At 45.6% G+C, this 26,735-nt stretch overlaps 1 protein-coding gene across 1 annotated transcript in view; it reads right to left on the bottom strand.

Annotated features, from left to right (window-relative positions):
- Positions 1 to 26,735, bottom strand: part of VWA8 (von Willebrand factor A domain containing 8) — a 3,012,337-nt gene that overhangs the window by 1,531,465 nt on the left and 1,454,137 nt on the right. Inside the window, exon 22 of the mRNA XM_069639376.1 lies at positions 4,139 to 4,214. Coding sequence (XP_069495477.1) covers positions 4,139 to 4,214 — 76 coding nt within the window. The remainder of the gene's footprint in view (positions 1 to 4,138; positions 4,215 to 26,735) is intronic.

The following is a 26,735-nucleotide window of genomic DNA, read 5'->3' as shown; positions in this document are numbered from 1 at the left end:
GGAAGCCTGTGTTGAACAGTGGTAAATTACAAGTTAAGAATTGAACTGTGCATTTGTGACAAGGCGGACGAAGCCTAAAGAATTTGTTGAACTGTCAAAAGCTTGAAGCCCAAGCCTGAACTGTTGAATTGTACCAGTAAGCTAAAGGATGGCAGATTGATAGAAATGTGCCACCCACCTATCCTTTTAAGAAACTCCTTTTAAGAAACTCTCGAGACCCTGTGCTTCTGAACATGGGGATGGAAGTTGTTACCTAAGCCATTCTGACATTTCTTTGGAGACACTAGTTTTCCTTTTTATATTCCTTTTATACGTCTGGCATTTAAAAAGGAGGTCACAGTTAGGTTTTTTTGGTATAAGCCTTTTTATTTTGACTAGACTGACTTGGACTTGTTTGTTAATGGTTCAATGGTCGAGACTACTCCCATTCTAGAGTTAGGGCCAGTTAGGAATCCTCCCAACCTTACTAAAACACAAAATATATTTTTTTTAAACTTGCATCTATTGTCTCTGTATCTGCTGTTGATGCCATGCCTTCATCACATTACTGTGATCCTAAAACTCGCTGGGGCACCTCTCAGCAACTCATCCTCATAGCAGGGGATTGTCACATGGCTCACATAGTAGCCACCACTCCACCAAAAAGAACCACATTGCCAAATTGCCAGATCAGTAGGTGAAAGAATGGGGAAAAGAATACCACACTCAGAATTCCCCTCTGGGTCCAAGTCAAAACCTGGACTGAATCAGATAAGGCAACCAGGGTTACTTGAACAAAACATCATAGGGAGCCCAGTAAAGTCCCAGAAAGCTACAATAATACCAGGGAATACTTCCCTATCCCAGGTAACCCATGATTTTCACTTCAGTTAGAAAATGAAGACCACATCTCCCCTAATCGCCGTTTTCATGAAGGAAAATCCACACCCGAAGATTACACTCACCATAACAGGGACAGGGGAGCTTGAGGGAAGAGCAGGCAAACCCACAGAAGGGTGTTTCATACCCTGGGGAAGATAGCCCATGAGATCAATATCCATGACCCTTACGTGGGAAGAAGTTGCACCCATGCGCCTCTCAATAGCAAAAGGGGAAACAGATAGTCCAGCCTCCCTCACTCTCCCAGGGAACCTAAAAACCAACCAACCTGGGAAAATAGGAGACAGTCAAAATATGCTTCAGGTGGAGAGAGCAGACAGGGAGCGAGAGCTGCAAGCAGACCATGAGAGGCAGGAACCTGCATCCAGTCACAGCAGAGCCCTAGCCGGCAGTGACAGCTCGAGCCAGATGCCATGAAGACCAGCCCAGAGGATAGGCCAGGCAACTATAAAAGCAGCTTCAAACCCAGTTTGTTTGTGGGTTGATGGAGGAGTACAGACAGTGTGGGGAATATTGATATGATATGACATGTGTCATTTATAACGTGCCTGTACGCAAGACAAGGTAGGGAAGACATGGGGGAACAAGACAAACAATCTTACTAGGACTTCTGTCATTCAGACTGTGCAAATGCGACAACGCAAAGTGCAGGGGCAGGGGTAGTGCAATCAGGGCAGCATTGCTCTGAGCATGTGCAGTCAGGGCAGCGTGGCTCTAGGTAAGAGCAACAAGTAGGCAGGGGAACGTAGAGGTTACAGTTACAGCCCCTATGTGCGCAGGAGGCCCAGAGGCAGGGCAGGGGAGACTGATCATGGAGGATCCTGGAACCCAGTAAGACTGAGGGTAGCGAAGCAACCAGTGGGCGCAGCAGACAGGTAGGTAAGTGCGGGGAGGGCAGAGAAAGCAGAAGAGAAAAGGTAGGTCTTGAGCTACTTCCAGAACTTCAGGTGGTCCAGCTTAGGTTTTAGAGGCAGACTTAAAAACAAGCATCCCCAGACATGTTTTGGTCTTTTTGTGCCTCCCCAGTGAGGTGCAGCTTGGTTCCCTATGGCTCAGCGAGCAAGGGACCCACGTCTGGGCATACCCTCTCACACATAGGGAGACATACTAAAACCAAACTAAAACCAAAAAAGTGATGGGTGGAAGGTTTTGAATTAATCTGAAGCACTGGTGATGCTCTGAGCAATCTTCCACACCACCTTCCATAACACTGTTTTTTAGCCCGTCTGCGCCATTGCAAAAGGGGTCCAGTCATATACAAATCAGTCAGGTATTGCCACCAATGGGAGCAGCCATGGTTTTTCCCCTTTTGTAATGGCTTGGCAAGTGAGGAATGATGGTCTGGAGGGTTGCCCAGAGCAATGCCAGAGGTTAAGATTAATTCTAAACATTCCAGCCATCACCTCTTTTTTTTTGCTGTAGTCACCCCGAGTGGGACGGTTATGCCCAGACGTGGGTCCCGTGTCTCCTGGGCTTAGAGACCCAAGCTACTTCTCAATGATGAGGCCCAACAAGGCTGAAACATGTTTGGGGATGCTTGTGGTCTCGTGCAGAAGGGATGTGACCTAGCAGTTCGAGGAGGACTGCCCCTTTTGGGGTAGGACCAAGCCTGATTTGCACATGGTTTTTCCCCTTTTGTAATGGGTTGGCAGGTGAAGAACGATGGTCTGGAGTGTTGCCCAGAGCAGTGCCAGAGGTTAAGATTAATTCTAAACCTTCCAGCAATCACCTCTTTTGTTTTGCTCAAGTTTGAGAGGGACAGAGAGGCCATTCCAGAGGGAAGCACCTGCAGAGGGGAGAGGTCTGCCCCAACTCTCTGCCTGGAGAGGGGTCTGACCCTCAGAGAGTTGGAGGTAGCTGAGTGAAGGGCTCAAGAAGGAGGTATTTTGGAAGAGAGAGTTGGATGTAGTGCGGGGCCCTTCCCCAAGAAAGCCTTGTGGACGATGCAGAGGGCATTGAACTTGATCATTGCAGTCAGCGGGAGTCAGTGGAGAGATTTCAGGGCTGGAGACATACGGTCCCTGGTGGTGAAATGGAGAGAAGGATAGTAGGGGATAATTTATGGGGGAGATTGGGAGAGTTAAAGAGGAGGTAGTAAAGGTATTAGTGGAGGTTGTGGAACATGAGGAGTTTGGAGAATTTGAGGAAGATTGATAATTGAAGGAGCAGGTGCAGTATTATCAGAGCGGGTTGGCAGAGTCAAGAGGTTGTTGGAGGTCAACAAGCTGATGGAGGAGGTTGGAGAAGTTACATCATAGGAGGAAGTTGGGGAATTTAGATTGACAGAGAAGGTTGGAAAACGGTAGAAAGGAGGTGTGTGAAAAATCAGGGAGGTGGAAGAAGTTGGAGGAGAGGTTTGTTGGAGGAGGACGTTTCGTGAAGGAACTAAAGGGGAAGTGAAGTACTCTAGGAGGAGGTGAAAAGCAACAGTGAGTGCAAACCCAGAAAAGTTGTGTATTGGGTAAAGACTTGAGTCCTTGATCTGAAGGGGAGGAGCGCTCAGTGGGAGAAAACACAAGCTCATGTCAACAAGGAAAGCAGGATCAGTTGATGTTCTATGGCAGCCAACAGTTAGAGGAGACACTAAAAGTAGCCCTGGCTGCCAACCACTCACATTCCTCTACCTCAAAGACCTGGCTCTGTCCAGATTGGCAGACCCAAGAAAGCGACTATACTTAACCAAGGACTCCACTATTCGGTGCCCTCGCCCAGGGACTACCCTACGACTGGCAAATTCCCCACCACTTGTAGACATTCTGTGAAGGAAGATGGGATGACATTTAGATGTTCAGACTATATTATCACTTGGGAGATGCATACGTAAATCATCTTTACAGAAGCCACCCAATAAAAATAAGACACCGTAGGGAAGCAAACCACACCAAGATGTTTAAGGGGGCAGCTCAAAAACTTGCAAGAAAAATATATCTTACCTTTTATCAACCTCATTTGTTATTTTGACCCCGACCTGGACACAATCCCCCAAAACATGTGTATATTTTATAATCAAGACAGTCTTGTCTGTTGCTCCCGGAGATAGTCCTGACACAATCAACATCATGTTCTCATGTATGTCTATAAATGTACATATACAGAATGGACTAACATTTCAAAGGGACCAACCTCAGTTGTTGCTTTTACTTCTAATCAATGAATATCGCCTCATAAAGAGGCTAATGAGAAATGTGCATCACCAGCTGCAAGGAGTCTCTTAAACAAGCAAAATGTATACATTCAAGAACATGGATAAAACACTGACCAGTGGTGAGTCTTCATACACAATGAGACCATCTTTAACCGAAGGCTGCAGAGTAAGGCTTTGAACAGTGGTATCCCTGTAGTCAAAAACAAAATAGAATTCAACTTGGTTATCAGATTTGGTGGGGATGCAAAGGCCACAGGACATTTTACAACTCAGAAATGCATGGCAGACCCTTTGAGGGCATTAAAAAACATCCTTTGGTTTTCTTTAATGTGTTTAGAAAAATGTATTACATTTTATTAAATATCAGGAAGTACAAATTAATACCATTCTTGTATAGATTGCAGAGTACAATCACAGATGGTGCAGAAAACATCCTGAGTCTCGAGGAGAGTTCGAGTATTAATCCTTTGTGAGGCCTATTGCCACCCTTTTCTCTCTCAACTTCCCTGCAATCACCTTCCTAACCAAGGCGACTGTTACCCTATTGATTGGTGACTACTACTGTCTAATAGCTGCCCTATACTAATAGTGTTCTCCCTAAAAGCAGGCTTACTAACTCTGTCAGAAACGTCCTAACTTTCTCTAATCTCACTGTAGGCTATTGTTCTAATGGAAAAATGGGTATCACTACATATTATCCCCACCAAAAATATCGCTGTATATATGGTTGTTTGGAACAGCCATAGGTGATATTTCTGGGGGGGGGGATAACATTTGGGGGTTCTGGGAGTGGGGGTTGCAGGGGTGTCCCCCGCAGGTTCCATGCCTTAATATTGCTGCAAAAATATGGTGATATTTTTGTATGGTGATATTTTTTGTGGGAAAATTAACACATGGAACCGAAAAATGGGGTGCTGTGGCTTGCAGGTACTCACTCAGTACGACTTATTTAGTTCCACCAATATCCACCTTTACCTCTTCCTTCTACTATACCTGTACTTCCCTTCTCTCCTCCCCATCAACTTCCTGTACCCCGATGTTTCCCTCCTCCTTTCTCCTGACTCCATCCATCAATATTTGCCCTTTCTTACTCTTCCTACTGGAACTGCTGTCTCCTCCCACCCTCCTACTCCTACTACTTCTCCTCCTAATCCCTCTCTAATGTTACTACTCCACCTACTTTAATATTCCTGCTTCACCCAAACTACTAATCCTCTCCCACACGAATACTTCTTTTCCTACACTACTTCTGCCACTCTTTTGCCTACACTACTTCTCCCATCCTATCACTCCTCCCACACTACTACTCAGTCACCCTCCTTTCACACAGAACCGTTTTTCTCACATTCACACCTTACTGTCTTTTCTACACACACATCTCACAAACACGCACACACACTACAGAACCACTATCACTCCTAAGCCAAAGCCTCACCTGCTCCAAAACTCTCCTACGCAATCCACCACTCCCTCTTTACTCCTGCTTGTCTCTTGGTCACCATCCACCTCCTACTCTGACCTCACCTGATACAACCACACTTCCTGTTTATTTTGCCTATTGCTTATAGATCCCTACCCTGATAAAAGCTTGCCAGCTGCCCGTAACCATTCTCCAACACTAGCCAAGAACAGCCTCAGAGAAAGTGGAAAAAAGACTGTTATGGTGCCTCTTTCAGATGTTGGCAGGAGCCAAACTCAGAGATAATGACGGAGTATGTTGAGAATCTGCTTTGTCTATACCTCCGACACTGGCAGAGATAATATCAGCCGAGATGGACAAATTCCAGGTAGAGGGTGAACATAGTTAAGCAAGCCGTCATATTAAGAATAGGGGGAGAAATACTTGCTTGTAGGCAAATCCAACCAAAGCAGGGCGCTAAAACTGTGAGAAGGATAGGGACACTTTATTCCAGGAATTGTAAAAGACAAGCAGTAAGCTGAGCACTATATCCTAAAGACTGAGTACAGACAGAAGTAGCTAAGAGCTGAACCCTAAGAATGTGCAACCAAACTATATAGGGGTAGGGGGCATAGAGTGATTGGGAAACCACCATTCATAAGAAGAACATTACAGCACTCACCATGTCTCTGCATACTTTTGTTTACACTAATTTCAAAAGACTTGTCACACAAAAGAGACCACCAGGCCATTGGAACCAAATGCACAGATAAAAGAACAAGTTACTTTCCTCGAGGGCCTCCGCCAAGCCGACGTCACCAGATGTTATAAGTAGGACGCACGACGCCCGTAGCCTGAGTTGTAGTTTTTTCCGAGAACGTGTGGCACCAATTTTCTGCCAGTATGACCACAGAAAGCCTTGCCGAAACGTAAGCTGCAATCGCATAAGAAATTCTGTAGCGGGGCAGGCTGGGAGTGTACGATGTGGAATATATCGTTGGAACATCCCATCGAAAGAACGTTACCAGATAAGAAAGTAACTTGTTCTTCGAAGGGATTGGTTCCTCCGACGTATTCCACATCTATGACAGACTCCAAAAGCAGTACCAACGTACCAACGTATGGAGCTGGGAAAAGAATTTAGAATTTTAGAATGCCCAATTAAATTGCAGAATAAAGGACCGCCTTGCCAACTGCCAAATCTTGCCCATGGATAGAATCCAGGCAATAGTGTTTTACAAAAGTATGGCCAGTGGCCCATGTGGCTGCTTCACAAATGTTACGAATGGGAACAACCCTCTGCAGAGCAGTAGAGGCAGCCACACCCCTGGTAGAATGGGTCCGTAAGCCTACCGGAGGGTCCTTACCCGCCAAGCGGTAAGATTTAGAAATTGTCAAGATAATCCATCTCGACAAAGTCTGCTTAGTAACAGCTTGTCCCAAACGCCTTCCAGCGTATCCTATAAAGAGCTGATCATCCACTCTGACCCAGCACATGGGACATGCGTGAGATGGAGAAACTTAAAGCTCTTCTAGGATCCAACCTATAGAGCCTCTCCTCTTCCTTACCATGATGCAGAGGAGGATAGAACGCCGGAAGAATGACATTCTGGCTTAAATGAAATTCCGACACAACTTTCGGAAGAAAAGAAGGACGGACCCTAAGGACAACCCTGTCCTTATGGAACATGGTGAAGGGTGGCTTAACGGAAAATGCCTGCAACTCACTCACTCTGCGAGTGAAAGTGACCGCAACTAAAAATACAGTTTTCAAAGTCAACAGTCTCAAAGGACAAGAATTTAAGGGCTCAAACGGAGCTCCCATTAGGAATTTTAGAACTAGGTTCAAATCCCAACCGGGCACCTGGAAAGGTGACGGTGGGAACACATTAGTGAGCCCTTTCAGAAACTGAGAAATCAAAGGAATCTTGAAATAAGAACACCCATCAGACGAGCGCTTAAATATGGACAGCGCCGCCAGGTAACCTTTAATAGTACCCACTTGCAGGCCCTTGTGGGCTAACGAAAGCAAAAAAAACAGAACCATAGAAAAGGCACATGAAAAAGGATCCACATTCTTAACCCTGCACCAGTCGCAGAACTTTCTCCAATGGCAACGGTACAGGAATTTTGTTGCAGGCCTTCTGGCCAAAAGCAACACCTCCATCACGTCTTCAGGGAGGTCCCAATCCTTATACCTCAACTGTTCAGAAGCCAAGCATGAAGGTTGAGGGACTTGACCTCTGGATGGAGAACCTGACCCCCCTCCCGTGAGAGCAGATCGTCTCAGTTGGGAAGACGGCGTGGAGGGCAGATGGACATGTCGAGATGGTCCGGGTAGAACGTTCTCCGGGCCCATTGCGGAGCAATGAGGATCATTCGGGACCGAACCTCCGTAACCTCCTCAGCACTTGCGGAATGACGGGGACAGGAGGAAACGTGTACAGCAGTGGGAAGGACCACTCCACTACGAACGCGTCACCTAAGGCTCCTCTTGGAGGAAATTCCCGCAAGCATAATCTTTCGCACTTCCGGTTGACACTGGTGGCGAAGAGATCCACTTAAGAGGTCCCCCAAAGGGTGAAGATCTCCAGGAGAATCTCCTGAGCCAGCTCCCACTCGTGAGAGACCGTGCTCTGCCTGCTCAGAGCATCCACCGCCTCGTTTTGGTCTCCGGCCAGATGAACTGCAGAGATCGGAATTTCCTGCTGGATGGCCCAGAACCAGAGCTGCATCGCCTCTCTGCACAGAGTGAGAGACCCTGCCCCCCCTTTTTGTTGAGGTAGTGCATGGCCACTGTATTGTCCGTCAGAATCAGGACATTCTTTCCACGCACAGATGGCAGAAAAGCCTTTAGGGCTAGCCTGACGGCCCTCACCTCCAACTGATTGATATGGAGTTTGGACTCCGACGGAGACCAACAACCGCTGACTGTCAAAATGGAGCCCCCTTCATCAGATTGCCTTCGGCGGCCCACCACAGAAGATCCTGGGCGACCGAGGGCGGCACCTGAACGGGATCCGACATCCTGCCGGAGGACTGCGACCACTGCATCTTGAGAGCCCACTGCAGAGATCTCATCCGCAACCTGGCCTCTGGCACCAGGAGAATGCAGGATGCCATGAGGCCTAGCAACCTCAAGAACTCGAATGCCGGGAGACTCTGGGCATGTTGCAAATTGCGCACCATCTGCAGAATGTGATGAGCCCTCACCGGGGGAGGGAAACACTGCCCCAGGGATGTGTCGAGCACTGCTCCGATGTACTGGAGCCGCTGGCTTGGCGTCAAGTGGGACTTCTTTAAGTTGAGGGAGAAGCCCAGCCCGTGAAGAAAGTGGCAGGTGACTGACAGATGATCCAGGACTTGCTTGGAAGTGCGCGCCCTGATCAACCAATCGTCCAGGTATGGGTAGATGTGAATCCCCCCTTTCCTGAGATACGCTGCCACCAGCACCATGAGCTTGGTGAAAACCCTCGGGCGGAGGTCAATCCGATCGGCTGGACCCGAACCTGAAAGTGCGAGTCGCCAACCCCAAACCTCAGGTACTTCTTGTGCTTGGGATGAATCGGCACATGAAAGTAAGCGTCTTTGAGGTCGAGAGACACCAACCAGTCCTGAAGTTGAAGGGCCTGGAGGACTTGAGAGAGAGTAACCATCTTGAACTTGTCCTTCCTTAGGAGCTTGTTCAAACCACGCAAGTCCATGATGGGTCTCAATCCCCCGTCTTTTTTTGGGATCAAAAAATATGGGCAATACCATCCCTTGTTCCTCTCCGCTAAACAGGCACCAATTCTATGGTGCCTTTCTCCAGCAGGGATTTGATTTCTTGCACAAGGAGCTGATCCGGACTCTTCAAAGAGAGATTCCCTGGTGTATTGTCATGAGGCCTCTGCCGGAAAGGAAGACAGTAGCCGTGGGCCATGATCTCCAGAACCCACACATCTGAAGTAATGGCACGCCATTCTACAAGATGCTGCGCCAGCCTTCCCCCAACTGGCGAACCATGGAACATGGCCTCATGATTAAGCGGAAGCGGCTGTGGCAGTGCCTGAGGGCAAAGAGGCAACTGCCCGGGTGGCCTTGGCACCTCGAGTACGTTGTTTTCCACCTCTGGTACTTCTACGTTGGCCCTTTTGACTTGCAGCTCCCCTCGATCTACCAAAGGTTGAGTAGTATCGAAAGGAACCTTCCCTCCATTGCTGTCCCCTAGGACGAAAAGGCGGAGGTTGGCGAACTGCCACGCTCAACGACTTTGCTGCAGCTTTGGAGGTCTGCAACCTCTCAAGGCTCTCGTCAGCCTTACTGCCAAAAAGATGGTCACCATCAAAGGGCATGTTGAGAATCCGCAGTCCAGACCACGTCCTGACCCGACTGAAAGGATTCACACATGGCATCCTTGCCATCCTGTACAAGGGCAAGAAAGCCATCCCGTTCCTCCCCTTTGGGAATATGTTCAGCCGCCAATGAAACACAATTCCACAGAGTGTGAGTGAAACGTGCTAAGGCACACAGAGTTGGCTGCTTTCAAAGCCATACCCCCTGAAGAAAAGACTTTCTTCATCCAACCATCAAAACGTTTGTTGTCCCTATCAGGAGGGATGGTAGGGCCTTCCTCTGAGTTTTCACTGATGCACGGGGTACCTCCGGTAGAGCCTCCACAAAAGGCGTTGAGGGCGTCTACAGAATCAGCGTCGACTTCGAGCACAGCGCCGATGGCTTCGACAGGTCTTGAGGGCGTCGAGGACCGGGACCTGGAGCGGGCATGGCTAGAGCGATCCACCTTGTGCGATCGGGACCTCGAAGGCTCCCGATGATCGTGACGACCACCCAAGCCCAAAGTCGTGCGAGCGGCAGCCCTAGCACGTTCCCTTCCGGCTTCTTTCAAAGGCGCGGACAGAACGGAGCCCTGCGATTGGAAAATTCCCACCATCTCCGTACGAAATGCATCCCATTCCGCAGGAGAAGAGTGCTTGTTGGGACAAGCAACCCACCGACGGGCGGAGTCCTCGGACGAGGACGGGGAAGGCGACCGGTGACAGCGCTTCCGCGAGTGCCTCAAAGAGGCAGAGGAATGGCGGGAACCACTCTGGGACTGAGACCCCCTGGACTTACGCCGGCGACGCAGAGAGTCTCCTCTCGAATCGTCGGTCGAAAGCCCCGCGGATTTCGACTTTCGAGGCTCAGAAACCTTACCAACAGAAAGCTTCTTCTTCCATTCCCGCAAGGCCTTCGATATTAACGACTGGCAATCGGCACAGTTATCCGTGGCGTGGTCCTCACCGAGGCACCGGAGGCAAGCGTTGTTCGGGTCCCTAAGTGACATCTTGGAACCGTAGGCCCGTCTTGAATCCCGACCACGGGGTGGAAGAAGATGAAGACATGATATCTTCAACAAACACGTTCATAAGAACCGATAGAATAACTCAGAAGAACCGAGGCGTGCTGAGATCTCCAAAGCGAACACGTTTGTGGAAAATACTGAACTGAGGCTATGTGCGTCCTACTTATAACATCCAGAGACGTCGGCTCGATGGAGGCCCTCGAGGCCAGTGCATCGACGTCATCGACGCAGGACGCAGACGCCGAACATTTTCCGAAGCAGCACAGCTGTGGTGATTACCTGTCATATATGTGGAATACATCGGAGGAACCAATCCCTTCGAAAATACTGTTCTGTTTCTTAAATGCTTCAAAGAAAAAACAGTATCATGCAGTGCACCAACTAATTTCCCCCAGTTTTTATGAATATCTCCTCAGCAGAGGACGTTGGGACTGTTACAAAATAACCTGGATAGGATACCCATACTGGGGAACCTGTGTAACAGGAACACATTTTTAATAATTTCCAACTTGTTTCCTCTCCAGATATTATGCTTTCGGAATTTATTAAGCAGTTGGTAGACCTTGGGAGGTGGAGCCTATTGCGGAAGACATTATCCACCAGAGAGGGCGTGAGGCCTGGCCCAAATTCAGATGAGATACAGCATCAGATTACAGATAATGTTGACAATGGGTGCGGGGCAATTTCCAAGTGGTAGCTTTCAACAAAACTTGCATTACCAACAGCCCCCCCCCTTACACAACAGGTTGGAAGCTTGAGTTGCTAAGCCTTATTCCTATTTAGGAAACAGATAGGAATATGCTAAATTATCCAAATGGGATTTGTTCGTATAGATTCTGACCTGTTTTTGATATAGCTCATACAAGCTACAAAAAGGCTTCAGGACACTTTCCATATGCAATTTGTGAAGGGCCTTGTGGTTGTTTTAGGGATCAGGAAACCCCTTTTGGGAGAAAAAGTCAAACTTGTCATAAGCCCTTCTAGGCACATAGTCAGAAACTCACTTATTCTATTACCATATAGAATAGCTACTGAGAGACAGATCTTCGAAGAATTATATTTTATATCACAGCTATGTAAGGGATGAAACTGGTTATTGCTGGGGCGTGGCTTGGCACCGTACGAGATGGTGGGTTAACTCCCGGCTCTACAGTCGGTTTTGTTTAAATCATACATTTCCTTTCTTAGGAGTCATCCGTGTTACCTTGATTTTTCGCATAACACTTCCGAAGGTATGTGGAGTGCTTGAGGTGCTTCAAAAAGCTAGCGGTCTGAAGTGTGGAAAATAGCGGCAGTGAACTTGTATAAGCACCACAGGTATTTACAAAAGCCAATCCAAATATAATGCTATAACCAGGTGAACTTAATTTTTGAGCTTTTTGAGGGGGTGAAGCTACTTCTTTCTTACAATCACCAGACATTCTGACATACTTGTGCGGACCTTTCAAGAGACAATTCTAACATATGGAATAACAAGTGACTTTCCTTCCCAAATATATAATAATTTGAATTATTAGAGCCTACATTTTTAAGGCGCTGCACGCAATATTAAATAGATGCTTCTCCCAAGTATATATAATATCCGAGTACAGTATACTCAATACCTCCTAACAACACAAAATGGCTGCAGCCAGGAAAACCTTGGTAAAGACTCCATCACTTTAAAGAGGCAAAGAAATATCGTTACAACCCTTCAAATCACTCAGAAAATATGGAAAACAGGGATAGGAAAAACAATCTCCACATTGTCGGCCTTCCTGAAGGAACCGAAGGAGAAGACACCTGCCAATTCCTCATCACCATGCTCTCCAAGTTACTAGATCTACCTCCTTCGCTACAACTTAATACCCAAAAAGCTCACACAATTGGACCAGCACATCCTCTTACCAATACCAGGAATGACTCAAGAACGCACATTTTTGCTCTCTTGGACTTTAAACATGTCCAGCTTATCACTAACAAAATGAAGCTGATCAAACATCTTACCTGGAACGGAAACAATATTTTCATATCCCAATATGTTGCAAACACTACCGCTGCTAGAAGAAAAGAACTTCTTTTAAGACCTGATTTAAAACAAATTAATACCAGATACGGAATGGTTCATCTTGGAACCCTAACGGTAACCCTTAATGGACAAACCACCTATTTTGATAATCCAGGAGAGTTGAAACATTTTATTCAATCACAAAGATTGGAAGTTATGGACAACGCAATGCCTTCTTCTTCTAACAAAATACCATAGAGTTTTTCTAAATAACTCTTTTTGACTCCTCAAACAAGGTTTCATACCTGAGTGGAGCCCTGTTTTTGGCCTAATCCCGTCCGGGCGCCCCGCCCTCAACATTTTTTCATCATCTCAACATGAAATGTTTTGGCTGTTTCCTGCCAGCCATCTTGTTTTGGTTTATTAAGTATCATACTCAATGTTCACCTTATTTAATGTTGTTGTTTGTCACCCACTTGCCCTTATGTATCTGCTTCCCCTCTTGTTTTTTCCCTCAGGGTAATGTTCCTTACAGAACTACTAAAATTGTTACTTTATTTGCTTGGAAATGTACATACTCATATCCTCCAATGATTCAAATGACATTTTAATGTAGCTTTATATTGTACTCCTTCTTACGCCTATTTCTATAAATATATCATCTTGGAAGGTCAAAGGCGTTCATAATCCCATCAAAATGCAAAAAGTACTCACTTATCTAAATAGAACCAAGCCTTCCTTTGCATGCATCAAAGAAACTCACCTTTCATGCTTAGAAGCGGACAAACTCAGAAGCTATGGGTAGGCAAAGTGTTTGCTAGTGCTGCACTGGGTAGGAAAAATTGCGTTATTATCTTGGTGAATAAAAAGTTTGATTGTAAGATCATAAGTTCAGAATCTGATGATTTAGGTAGATGGATCCTCGTGAATATCTTCTTTAACTCCACGCATTACTCAGTTCTTAATGTGTACAGCCCCAACGCACCAGACCCTGTCTGTTACGTTTTCTACGCGGAATGCCAGTGCCGGCTAATCCGCGGCATTCACGCAAAGAACAGCACACACACGGGCTCCCCTCTGCAATCGATACAGGTTGCCATGACACTTGTTTACACGCCGGCGTGTCTCGTGTCAGCTGACACCTTGCAGGCGTAAGGAATGCGCACCTAAACCACGCCCCCCTGTACTTTAAAGCATTGCTACTGGTACAGCTCTCTGCTGCTAATTGTAGCGTTACTCTCATTGCAGTTACGTTCCGTATTCCCTTCTGACATCCAGTCAGTGCTCTATTTGATCTTCTGGTTTCTGACGCTTGGCTATTCTATTTGGACTGCATTTGGATACTCCTTTGGTTTTGGTTACGCCCGCTCCTTTACTGACCCGGACTCCTTCACGGATTGCCTGCCTTTTCCCTCAGTGACTTCCTGGTGCTACGGCTCACTAAGGTAATTGGTTGTCCTCTGTACTCGTCCACGGTCTCTTTCTTGTTATCCTGAGGCCATTTCACCTGCTATTATCCTGAACTGTTCATACTAGATAAAACCCTCTCTGCTGGGTTCCACCGTTAGCCTTTACTTTGAACTTGGTTGCTACATTTTTTGGGACTTCAACATTCTACAGTGAACCCCTCACCAAGTGCATATTGACGCTTTCCGGTACATGCACCAACCCATCACTAGTGCGACCCTCGTGCCGCCCGGGTTACTCTCCTGTACTAACCTTCCATTTTTTTATTTTATCCTTTCGTTGTTTCCCTCTATTTGGACTTCACTCATTCCTGCCAGTTCTTTTTTCAGGTCTGTGTTTGAATTACTTCCCCATTTTATCTGGGATGCTCTGGTTTACTACATTGACGTAGAGGGTAATAGTTTTCTTTTCTTTTATAGGTCAATCCTATAGCAGATTCCACTCCTCAAACCCTGCCTAGGTACTCCTTAGTACTATTGATTTCTTGCATTCCTTCATACCTTGGCTCTTCTAACCATCTTTGTATTCCTTTGCAGCATTGGTTGGCGGTGTGTGTTCTCCCCGCTCTTTTAGGCGATTGGCAATTCTGCCTGTTCAGGTTGAAACAGCAGAGAGGCACATCGCAGAAAAGAGCCCCTCCTTGAGGAAGCCTGAATCTTAGAATTCATGGGGTGTCGGGTTACGAGAGGCTGTCTTGTGAATATCTGTGGAAACTACCGTCTCCAAGGTTGCCTATTTACAGGCAGTGATCGATTTCCGGAGCGGAGAGTAACACTGCCTTCTGGAGAACACTTAAAATACATCTGCTCCATTCAAATATACAAAACTTGATCGTATATGTGGAAACTAATGGAATAGTGGATCAATTTCCCTACAGAAGGTCCAATGTTCCTTTTAAAAATTCAAAATCTCACAATCAATTTCTGAATTTTATATCTGAAATGGGTTTTACTGATTCCTGGCGACTACAGCACCCGTCAGTCATAGACTATACCTTTCATTCCTGTCCCCATGATTCCTTCTCCAGAATAGATTATATATTCTTGGCTAAATCTTTGTCTGCTAACTTAATAGAGTCTAATCTAGATTGCATATCCCGGTTTGATCACGCCCCGGTCCATATTAAATTAAGAAATATTAACCCTGCTTCCAAATCAAATAGATGGAGACTTCATTTGCCCTTACTAAAAGATGACAAATTCACCTTATTTCTAGCAAAAATCCACAAAGATTACTTTGAGACAAATAAAGGAGAAGACACATCTATCCCAAATAATTGGGACTGCTATAAAGCGGTACTCAGAGGTGAAATCATCTCTTTTGTTGCAACAAAAAAAAGGAAGATATGAAACAAGAATCTGAAGGAACTCTACGAAAACTAAAAACTCTTGAGAAACAATACTTCATTAACCTTTCTGAGGAGATCCAATCTAACATACTACAGTTAAGAATTAAATACAATAAAGTCACATTTGACTATTCTTGCGCTAATCTGCTCAAATATAAATAAAACATTTATCAATTCTCTAATAAGATAAGTAATTCCCTAGCTTCCTATCTCAAAAGCAAAAAGGAAAGAAACAGAATCACAGCAATAATGGACCCCAATGGCACCATAAAATGTATTGACAAAGAAATCATCAATGTCTTCAGCAATTAGTATTGTCAACTATACTCCTCTGAATCTACCCCCAACAATCCAAACATTGCTGCCTTCCTTAAAAAATGTTACACGCTCAAATTTCATCAAAGCTATACTGGAGCTAAAGAAAGGCAAAGCGCTGGTACCGAAGGAGTCTGAACAGATTTCTACGCACACTTTAAATCAATACTTACCCCCAAACTATTAGAACTTTTCTCAAATGTTTTCTCTAATTCTAAATCTAAAGGTATCTTTACTGAAGATATGCTCCTAGCATTTCCAAAACCTAATAAAAGGTCCAAAAGGCTATAGGCCAATTTCCCTAATCAATACTGATTACAGAATATCTGCAAAGATTCTAGCAAATAGACTCCTCCCTTTTATGCCCAAAATAATTAAACAAGACCAAGTTGGCTATGTTAAAGAAAGAGTCTCAGCATTCAATATTAGAATATTTTTAAATGCTTTAAACATCTGTGTCCAACCAACTGACTCTTATGGAGCTGTCGCCTTAGATGCAGAGAAGGCTTTCGATAGAGTCGAGTGGGATTACCTATTTGAGGCGTTGCACTGGCATGGGCTACATGAAACTTTTATATCCAGGATTAAAATTCTATACTCTAATGCCCAAACATATATTTTTATAAATGGTCAGATGTCTTCCTTCTTTCCCTTAGGTAGAGGTACAAGACAAGGTTGTGCTTTTTCTCCTCTGTTATTTATCTTGGCCCTGGAACCCTTTTTAGAAACTGTTAGAATACATCCCAGCATCCAAAGGGTAACCTTCGGAAATCTAAACGTCAAATTGGCATCTTATGCAGATCACATTCTTCTATTCCTTAAGAATCCTGAGATTAGTTTGCAGAATGTACTTGATACTCTATTACGTTTTTCTTTAGCCTCAGGATACAAATTAAATATGGACAAATCCGAAATGTTCCCCCTAAATATTCACTGTAACAAACATCTAGTTCAAATTTATGGCATGAGATGATGCCCTAAAAAAATCCAATACTTAGGAATGCAAATGTTTCAGTCAATCAAAGATATCATTAAGGAAAACACCAATAATATTTTGACCAAAATTAAAAATCTTCTTGAGTCATGGTGCACTTTATTTCTATCCTGATGGGGTGGCCTGCAATCCATTAAAATGACGATCTCCCTGATTATTCTGTATGTATTATTCATGTTCCCAATCCCTATTCCCAGGAAATTCTTTAAAATGTTGACTCATGCCTAACTACATTTCGATGGGGAAAGAAAAGACATAGGATATCCCCTAGTAAATTAAAGACAAAAGCCACTTCTGAAGGGGTAGGTTTTCCAGATTTTGCCAAATATTATTCCTTTATATTTAAGCAAGCACAAGTTTGATTTGATCGAAATGATCAATATTTAATGCCTACTTGGGTTCACACAGAAAGCACTATGGTCTGGCCTTTCTCTATAGCTGATTGTTATGCTTTTGAATCAAACAACAGATTTATTAAACACACTAATGTGCAATTCACTGCCAAACAGATTAGAAGGTATCTTATCCCTCCAAATTCATTCAAGTCCATACCACAGTGTATATGGCTTAACACGCTAATAAAGATTAATGGCAAAGTCATCTTTTGGAAAACTTGGATTCTTAAGGGGATTAAATTTGTTCAACAACTTTTCAATCACGGCATGCTGCTAACCTTCAATGAATTCAGGATAAAATTACTCACTCCTCACTCGTTCTATCACCAATACCCCCCCTATTAATTAATGCCATTACAGAATCTACAGCTCCTGCTGCCACCCTCCGGACAAACTACTGACACTAGACATATGCATATACATAACCGTCAGTTTTCAGCTTCTCACTTCTATGAAAAACGTATTAATTACTCCATTCAGAACCCTCAATGGGAAACACAGCAACAGTGGCAACAAGACTGCTCAACCACTTTAGAAGACCATGGCTGGCCGACCTTTTGGAAAAAGACTTCTACCATACCTGTTGCTGCTAGTTTAATCCAAACTCTTTCTTTTTCCAACATAGATTTTTTATTGGTCCCACCAACCTTTTTAAGTGTAAGATAGCCCTGGACAACAAATGTTGGAATTGTCGTGACGATGAAGGATCTTTGAAACACATGTTTGTAGAATGTACATTTATTAGAAATTTCTGAGACAATGTATGGCGTATTATCAAATGTATTTTTAAGCTACATGAACCTTTTAACTTCAAGATTCCATTGATGGGTAGCGCGCTCTTCCGCCATTTCATTTCCCATACATCTAATTTATTTGATCTTTTCGTTTTGGCAGCAGTCCAGGTTATCACTACTGAAGAAAATTCAATCTCATTCACCATAAAATATGGTGGAATTCCATATGTAATATACATCGAATAGAGGGTTGCAATGCTTCAACCCCTATAATGTATAACAAATATGAGTTGAAATGGAAAATGTTTATTGACTTTCTTGCCTTAGATAACCATACTGTTTAAGAAAATAGAATTGTTCATATACATTATTTCCCTCATCCTTATTCCTCCCCTGCTCCCTTCTCCCCCTTTCTTCACTTGTCTGCTTTGTATGTTTTTTCATTCTCCTTTCCTATTTTATCCTTAAAAATAACTATTATCCCTAATCTATTTATAGCCTTGATACAATGTGACATTTTTCATCTCAACAAATTCAAATCATCCAATTTTTACTTGCATATAAATTGTGGTGACATTATTTCTTTCCATATTATGGAGGGACATGCATTGTTGTGTATCCTTAATAAAATATGTTTTAACATTTTAAAAAACCTGGTTATTGCTCCTTTCTGTAAGCAAACATTGCCAGCAAATGCACCTTGAATTAAGACAAATTATATTGTTTACCAAGTATAATCCACACGTACCAAGAGCTTATTCACCACACTGCAAAGGCTTTAGAAGCTTGTTTTCCGCATCAAATACAGAGCTTTTTTCAAAATTAGAATGTACGATGATCATTTATTTAGATTGTGTTTGCAGTTTTATAGTGATAAGTAATTTTAGGGTAACAGAGGGCCATAAAGACATAGACACAAAATCATCAACAAAAAAACAGAATACTTTATGATACCCTTACAAGTACAACACACAAAGCCAATACAGCAACACCCAGACCCAATCAACAGGGCCAAGTCCAGCAACAATAGATGAGATATGCTTTTTAATTTGTAGAAGTTCAAAATAATTTCTCTCTGTTGTGGAAATGAACATAATCATTTTAGAATTGTACCAGAATAGGATTGCTACACAGTCTTAGTTTTTTCAAAGCTGCACAAATCCAGTAGTATAGAACATTTTCTTCTGGATGCTGTGAGAAGCCTGAGGGTATTTTCACTCCTAGAGCCCTTGAATCCTCTGCACAGGTGGCCAGGGAAAGGCCATTGCTCTCGGATCCCGACCCTGGGGGTGGAGAAGCGAGGGAGGATCACCTAGGTGGAGGGTCCTAGGGTACTGGAAGTGGGGTTCCCTCGGACGAGACATGGTATCCCCTTTTCCTATTAGTGACCAACCCAATGCTTCCCCATCTTCATAAGCTGTTATAAGCCAGTTCCCCTCATTTCTCACCATTTGCCTCTTGACAGTATTGGGATGCAGAAGAGACAACTAAGAGCAATGGTGACCACACTCTTTTACGATTCTGGTACTGGGACGAGGAAGATGCCTGCTAAGAGCTGTAAAGGCCAGGTATATCCCGCTGATTGTGGTCAGGCAGGGCTGATTGGACATTCACACCTAGAGCCTGTCAAGGGGCTCCAGGTGTATAAAAGGAGACCAGCCCAGCAACATGGGTGGCAGCGGGGAAACCTGTGCGTGGTGGAGGATTCAGGCACAAATGTCCAGGCTGGTGGTCAGTCATAATCTCGAATTTACAAATCTAAAAAAAAAGGCCGAAAAAAAATGTCGAATTTTTTTTTTTATATATTTTTTTTGGGCTCTAGTCTATATAAATAAAATAGGTAAAAACAAACAAAAAATAAAAAAGGGGGGTTAGGGGGAAATCTGCCCATTTCGAAAAAAAAAGTCATAAAAAAAAATTCGACATTTTTTTTCAGCCTTTTTTTCGACATTTTTTTTTTTCGAGATTTGTAAATTCAAGATTATGACTATAAACCATCCAGGCTGCATCATCTGCTCTGAAATTTCACGGCGAGCATCCCAGGAAGCTGCAGGAGCAGCGTTCCTCTACCACATTTAAGGTAAGCCCTGTTGGGCTTTTATCAAGCATTATTTATGAGAAAAAAAATTGAAATGTGAAAATATCAAAAGGCGTGAGGCAAGCCGTTCTGCAGCTGCTACTTTGTGGGCAGAACAGTTCCCTGTGTGCTGGCACCTTGGTGCATATAATTGGGGGTGACTACTGTAAAGGTGCTCCCTTTACATAACTAAATGTGCCTTGACTGTAACTCTCTGGAAGCACACTCCAAAATGGCCACCACCTTCCTCGTGGGGGGAAACCCCTCACTGTGATGTTGCTACTCTGCTGATTGGGCAGCCCCTGACTTTATCTACCAATCGGGGGCACTGGCAGGCGGAGCCGCCCCACATCATCAAGGACCACTCCATAAGGCCCTGCCTGTGCGCGACCGGGCCTGCAGGGACCCTCCACAAACTATGTCTCAGCCTCTAGACTTGATCCTTGGACTTCAACACACCCTGCATTACTAGAAGTGAGTTATGGCTAAACTCTTCCACTGCCACTTTCATCAATCTTTCTGAACCTTTTTTACTGTGCATATGTACCCTGCCTTCTTTGCTTCCACCTCCTCTCACTGCATTTGTGCCTCTTTTAAAAAAAATCGATTTTAGGTTGTGTATACTTTTTACATCTCTGCACCTCTCTTGCATTGCATTGGTGCTTTTTTAAAAAATTGAATGTAGGTTGTATCTTTTTACATCTGTGCTCCTGTCTTGCATCGCATTGCATTTGTGCCCCTTTTTTAAAAAAATCAAATTTAGGTTGTGTGTACATCTGTGCACCTCTTGTCTTTTGAAATTCTATTCCTTCTGGATTGCATGTATGCCTTTGTGACTACTTCTACTAGAACTGTGCTGTGCAGTCACTCTTCTTTCATTCCTCGGCTAACCACTGCTGCTCCTATGGGTCTCTCCATCTAACTCATCTTCTCTAGCTGCTTCACTATCACCTATCCCCCTCTCTCACAATGTCCGATAGAAAAATGCATAAAAAAGACATCTTGAGTGAAAACCCTGGACTTCCCATCACAGACACCTATGTCAGTGCTTCCTCCAGAGAGGTTTTCACTGATATCTTCTTCTCTGTCCCCTCTCCAGATCTATGGACCCCCCCATCTGACTTCCACTCTCTCTCCTTCCACATCCTCTACCATTAACAGGGGCACCAAGTGGGAAGTCCTCTTGGTCGGCTTCTCATCCTCACGTTGCTTCATTAATGTCTATCACACAGACACTATCGTGGTTCAGCGTCCACCACACAACCTCCTTCTCTTTGACCAGATCCTGCATTCTCTCATTAACTTCCTTCCTTCACCTGCATCTCCCCCTACTACTCTCTATCTCCCTCCTCGACTGGTGTACCATGCCCCTGTTCACCATGTCAGAAAACCTTCAAAGGTAGAGACCTCATCCATCTGGCTACTCTTAACGTCCGCTCAGCCAACAAACACTCTGCTGACATCTGCCTCCTTCTTGAAGACATTGACCTCAACATTCTCGCTCTTATCAAGACATGGTTCAACGCCAGCTCAGTCACTGCTTTTGACTCCATCCTTCCTAGCGGCTTCAAGATCATCTCCGAGCCTCGACCTCACTGCACTGGCGGGGGGTTGCCTTAATCTTGCCTGAGTGGGTTCCTGTCTCCATCTTACCCACCCAGCTCTACTCTTTATTTGAAAGCCTGGTCTGCAAGTTGGTTATCTCTCCCATTCCACCCTGACTATTGTTACCATTTACCGGCCTCCAGGCGCCACCCCTGTTCCTCTCTGAAGGGGCTGATTCCTTCTCTTCCTTACTTTCATCCACCTCCAACCTCCTCCTCCTGGGTGAATTCAACATCCAACTGGACTACTCTGGCTCTACATCCACTCTCTTCACTGACCTCTGGACCTCTCTTTCCCTCTTCATTCTCCCTTCTGAGCCAACCCACTCAGCTGGACACACTCTGGACGCCCTCATACACTGACCTCCCCGACCCCCACCCACCCACTAGTCACCCCTTTCTCCTGGTCAGACCATTCTCTCCTCTCCTCCCACCTGGGTCCCTTTGGCGCTCTGACCGCCCCCCATAAAGCCCTGCCAACCTCGTTCACTAACATCCACCCGATGAAACGAGTGTCAGCTGCTGCCTTCGTTTCCACCTTCATCCCCCCTTACCCCCTACCTCTGATTCTACCTCTGACTCTGCTCTCAGCAACCTCCAGCTTCCCATCACCAATACTCTTGACATTCTTGCCCCAGTCATGAGGATCCCCATGAAATACGCCTCTAAGCATAATACCTGGTACGACTATGAATGTGCGGCCCTGAAACAAAAGTGCAGGGCAGCAGAACGGAAGTGGCACACTCTCCATCGTGCCAAGAAAAGAGCCACATACAGGCACGGGTTTCCGGTGCATCCAACAACACAGCTGACATTTCCAAGATCTGCAGGGAACTAGCCAACCGTTCTGCAGTCTCCTCCTTCCCTTCTCCTTCCCAGGCCCTCTGCAACGCACTGGCCACTTGTTAGGCAGAAACCTGTGCAGTTCCCTCTGGGACCACTGCAAAAGATTTAAGACTACAGGTGGTTGGCAGTAAACCCAATTGGTAGCAGTCTGTACCACCCAGACTTACCTGGTAGCTGTGGCTGAGAAGTCAGACTTCTCTCAAGAAGAGTTAGGCAGTATACAGAGTATTCACAATAGGTCAAAAGAACACAGTAGAGCAAGCAAACACTGACCAGAGCTTGGTGTAAAAGAGATATAATTATTTATTTAAAAACACATCTAGTTAAACACACTGGCACTAATGTTAAGCAGTTCAGAAACACAGTCACTAAAATATATACACTCCCTTCAACGATTATTAGACAAGTCTTAAGTAAGGCAACACTTATGTTCAGACAGCGGTGAGCGCTTAACGAAGATGGCACTCTAATCAATCGGTTAAAAAGGGAGGGAAAGGCAGAGCAAAGATAGAAACAGATCCCAACCCTTTGGGAAGAACACAGTAGGAGAAGAAGGCAGGTTAAAACCGTAAAGTCAAAGTTAACAAGGCCGGACCCACTTTAAGAGGCTCCGGTCGAAATGTGTCCAAGGTCCCACGGTTAAAAGTGCCCAAAAGTCTTGCAATAGTTTCAGAAGGAGTTGGATCAACAGAAAGGGACCAGTTAGATGGTCAAGGCGGCCAGCCCAGTCCAGAAGGTTAAGGGATTATTGTTACCTTGTAGCAATCTTTAGAAAGGGAGGCCTGGCGGACACGGTACCTTAAAATGGTGAGAACGCTCCAGCGGGGGCAGTTGTTCGTGGCAGTGGGTGCAAGTCAGTGCTTCGTCCGGGGGAAGAGAGGATCTCGTCGGGGAGGAAAGCAGGAGTCCGTTGCACTGCCAGGGAAGAAACCAGCCGCGGAGTTCTCAATTAAAAGGAGCGGTCCATTTATTTGCGGCCCAGGGGTCAGTGGCTATCCGGTTGCCGGGGTGCTTGGCACGGGCAATTCCACCACAAGACGTCCTGGGATGCGAGCAAAGAAGGTAAACTGGTTGTGCCCACCAGTCAGGGGAAGAAGACTCTCCAGCAGGGAGATCTCCTCTGTCATTGGGAAGTGGTGAGTCGGTTCAGCAGGGCTCCACCGGTGGTGTCATCGTAGCAGGTCGGCTCAGCTTCTCCCTCGTCGGATTTCCAGGTTCTGTGGCGACTTCTGAAGTTCCAGTCCCAAAAGCCCTGCTTTTATGCAGCACACCCCCATTCACTCAGCCTAGATGTCAATCAAACATGCTAAGTGGTGAGCCGGCCGGCTCACCACTTGAGCCAATCACACAAGAGTGCGACTTGAGTTGCCAATGCAACTCAGTCCAGGGTGCCTAAACCCCCTCCCACACCCCCTGTAGTACCCAGACAGAGTGGCACCACTTTTGGAGGCTTCTGTGCAGAAGCCCGCCAAAAAGTGGAACAAAGGGCTCGCCCTTTGGTTTGGAGTTGCAGAGGCGAACACAAACACCATTTTAAAACCGAGTTCTGGCAGAAAATACCAACCGGTGAATTAATATTAAATAAATAAACCGGCGGTATGTTAGAGGCTATGTTAAAAAGTATTAGCCTCGAACAATGGGAAAATCCCATAGAGATTTATTCGCTGTTGAATATAAAAAGTAGTATCCACTGCCACCAGCCAAAACTCGACGAGGGGGGACGGGACAGTGCCCCCTCGAATAACAGACCCAGGGGCAATCGAATTGCCCCTACCAGTACGTCCACAATATGATGGTTTGTACTGGTTCTGTTAGTAATTTGGGATTAGTAAAGCCAATGGTGACTTTACATGCCCTGGGACACAGTAGTCAGTCCCAGGGTATGGAGTCTATGGTGGGGGGTCACTAGGACACCCCGGTGTTACTGCACGGAGGGTGCGGTGTAACACACATAGAAAAAAACATATGAGACCCTATGGAGTAAAAGACCCCATAGCACATGAAACACATTAACATTCAAAGGAACACCACAAATCATGCCCAAGAGTGGGAGTAAAAGAGTCTCACTCTTGCAGGAGAAAAAAACAAACTCCAGAAATCCAGCAAAGCTGCTGGGGGACTCACTAGGTTAGGAAATTCAGCCTAAACAGAGAATTCTCCCTAACACCACACACTTTGCCACCAAAACTCAGGACATCCTGAACACCCTTGCTACCCACCCTCCCAACCCATCTCACACCCCCTTGCCTCCCTTGGCCCCTCACACCCTGCCGTACTCTTTCTCCTCCTCCTTCCCTGTCACACCTGAAGAAGTTACCAGAGTTGTCTGCTCCACGAAGGTCTCTTCTAAACAGATTTCCCCTTGCTCTTCCAGGACCATCAAGGATAACATTGTATCTTTTGCCCCCAAACTCGCTGATTTCTGCAATCACTCTTGACAGTGGATCTTTCCCCTTCTCCCTTAAGCACTCCCTTGTGCGCCCACTCCTGAAACAACCTTCAGCTGATTCTACCTGCCCTGCCAACTACCACCCTATCTCCATCACCCCCTTCCTGGGGAAGCTTCTGATGAAGCTGGCATTGCCCCAACTCAACTCACACACCAAACTTGTTGGTGGTCTCCACAATTATCAATTTCGATTCCGAGCATCCAGAGGCACGGAAACTGCTCTTGTGAACACACCCGTGAAGAACTGCTTTCATCTCTGGACCCAACTCCCCAGCTATCCTAATCCTTCTCGATCTCTCCTCTGCCTTTGACACAGTCAATCATTCTATCCTCAGACAAAGGCTCCATGATACCCTTGGTATCTGGGAACGGGCAATGGATTGGCTGATATCCTTCCTAACTGGCCGCTCTTCCCAGGTCATCCTGGGCACCTTCTCCTCTCCTACTTGCTTCTCCACCCGTGGTGTCCCCCATGGTTCTATCCTCTCCCCTTGGCTCTTTAACATCTACCTTTCTCAGCTTGCACGCCTCATCTCCTCCTTCTCCTCCAACTTCAAGTGTTACGCAGACGACACAAAGATCTTTTTCTAACTTCCTGCCTACCCTCTTGCACCCTCCATCATCCCCTACTGCCTATCTGCCATCCAGTCCTGGGCACCTCCAGCATTCTATGCCTCAATGCCTGTAAAACTGAGATCCTTCCCATTGGGAATCCGGCTGCCTCCTTCTTTCGTTCACTGTGGCCCTCTTCCTTGGGTTCTCCCCCTGTTCCTTCTTCTGAAGCCAGAAACCTTGTAGTCATATTCGACTACTCCCTCACACTCAGGATATTGCCAAGAAGTCCCAGCTCTTACTTCTCAAAGGAATTCTCCCTTTTATCACTTTCCCCTAGAGGCTCAATGTTACTTTAGCCCTGGTTCTCTTTAGGCATGACTATTGCAATCGACTCCTCCTGAATCTACCTTCTTCCACACTGCGGCCCCTCCAGCTAAACCAGAATAGGGCAGCAAGTCTTATCCTTGGCCTTAAGCCCAGGGACCTCATCTCTCCTGCCCTAAAAAGTATTTACTGGCTCCCAGTTGCTGCACAGATTAAATTCAAATCCCTCTGCATCATTCACAAGGCTGTCTGGGCCAAGGGACCACACTATCTTCAACTTTATCTTACTAAATACTCTCACCCTCTAGATCACTACGTTCCTCTGGCAACAATTCTCTGTGTGTAAAGCGTTTTGCTAAACAGCAGGCAGGTGGTCGATAGATTTCCTCAGCTGCTCCCTCCTATGGAACAGCCTCCCCCTGCCTCTGCGCCTTGAGCAGAACTTTCCTAAATTCTGAAAACTCCTCAAGACTGTCCTCTTTAGCTCCTCCTTCCCTTCTACTCTCCTCTGCTAATCCCACAGTTGCTGTTATTGGTGTCTGCGGCCCGTATGCATCCTCTTGGCCCCTGACCTCGCAAACCCAATCAGCCCAGCTCCTGTCTACCCTCAGCACTTGCCATGGCACACCCTCCGTTCTGGAGGTTCGCAGTTACTCCCAACTTGGCCCCAGGCCATGTAGCACTCAACAGCCCAAGCACTTCAACTTGGCTCACCTATGAGCTCAGACTCCCCAGCACTTACGCCCTCTCCCCTCTTCCTTGCTGCATTGCACATTCTGAATACTCACAAGGCATTTCTTCTTTTTCCCTCCACGGCTCCTATTAAATATTGTGTTGTAAAGTATTTTAGTGCTTTGTTCCCTCCCCTCGCTCTGT

Source organism: Ambystoma mexicanum, chromosome 7q (assembly GCF_040938575.1).
Source record: "Ambystoma mexicanum isolate Mex_15411 chromosome 7q, UKY_AmexF1_1, whole genome shotgun sequence".
In the NCBI taxonomy this organism is placed as follows: Eukaryota; Metazoa; Chordata; class Amphibia; order Caudata; family Ambystomatidae; genus Ambystoma; species Ambystoma mexicanum.
Note: the sequence above shows the minus strand (reverse complement) of the source record. Positions and strands in the feature narration are given on the sequence as shown.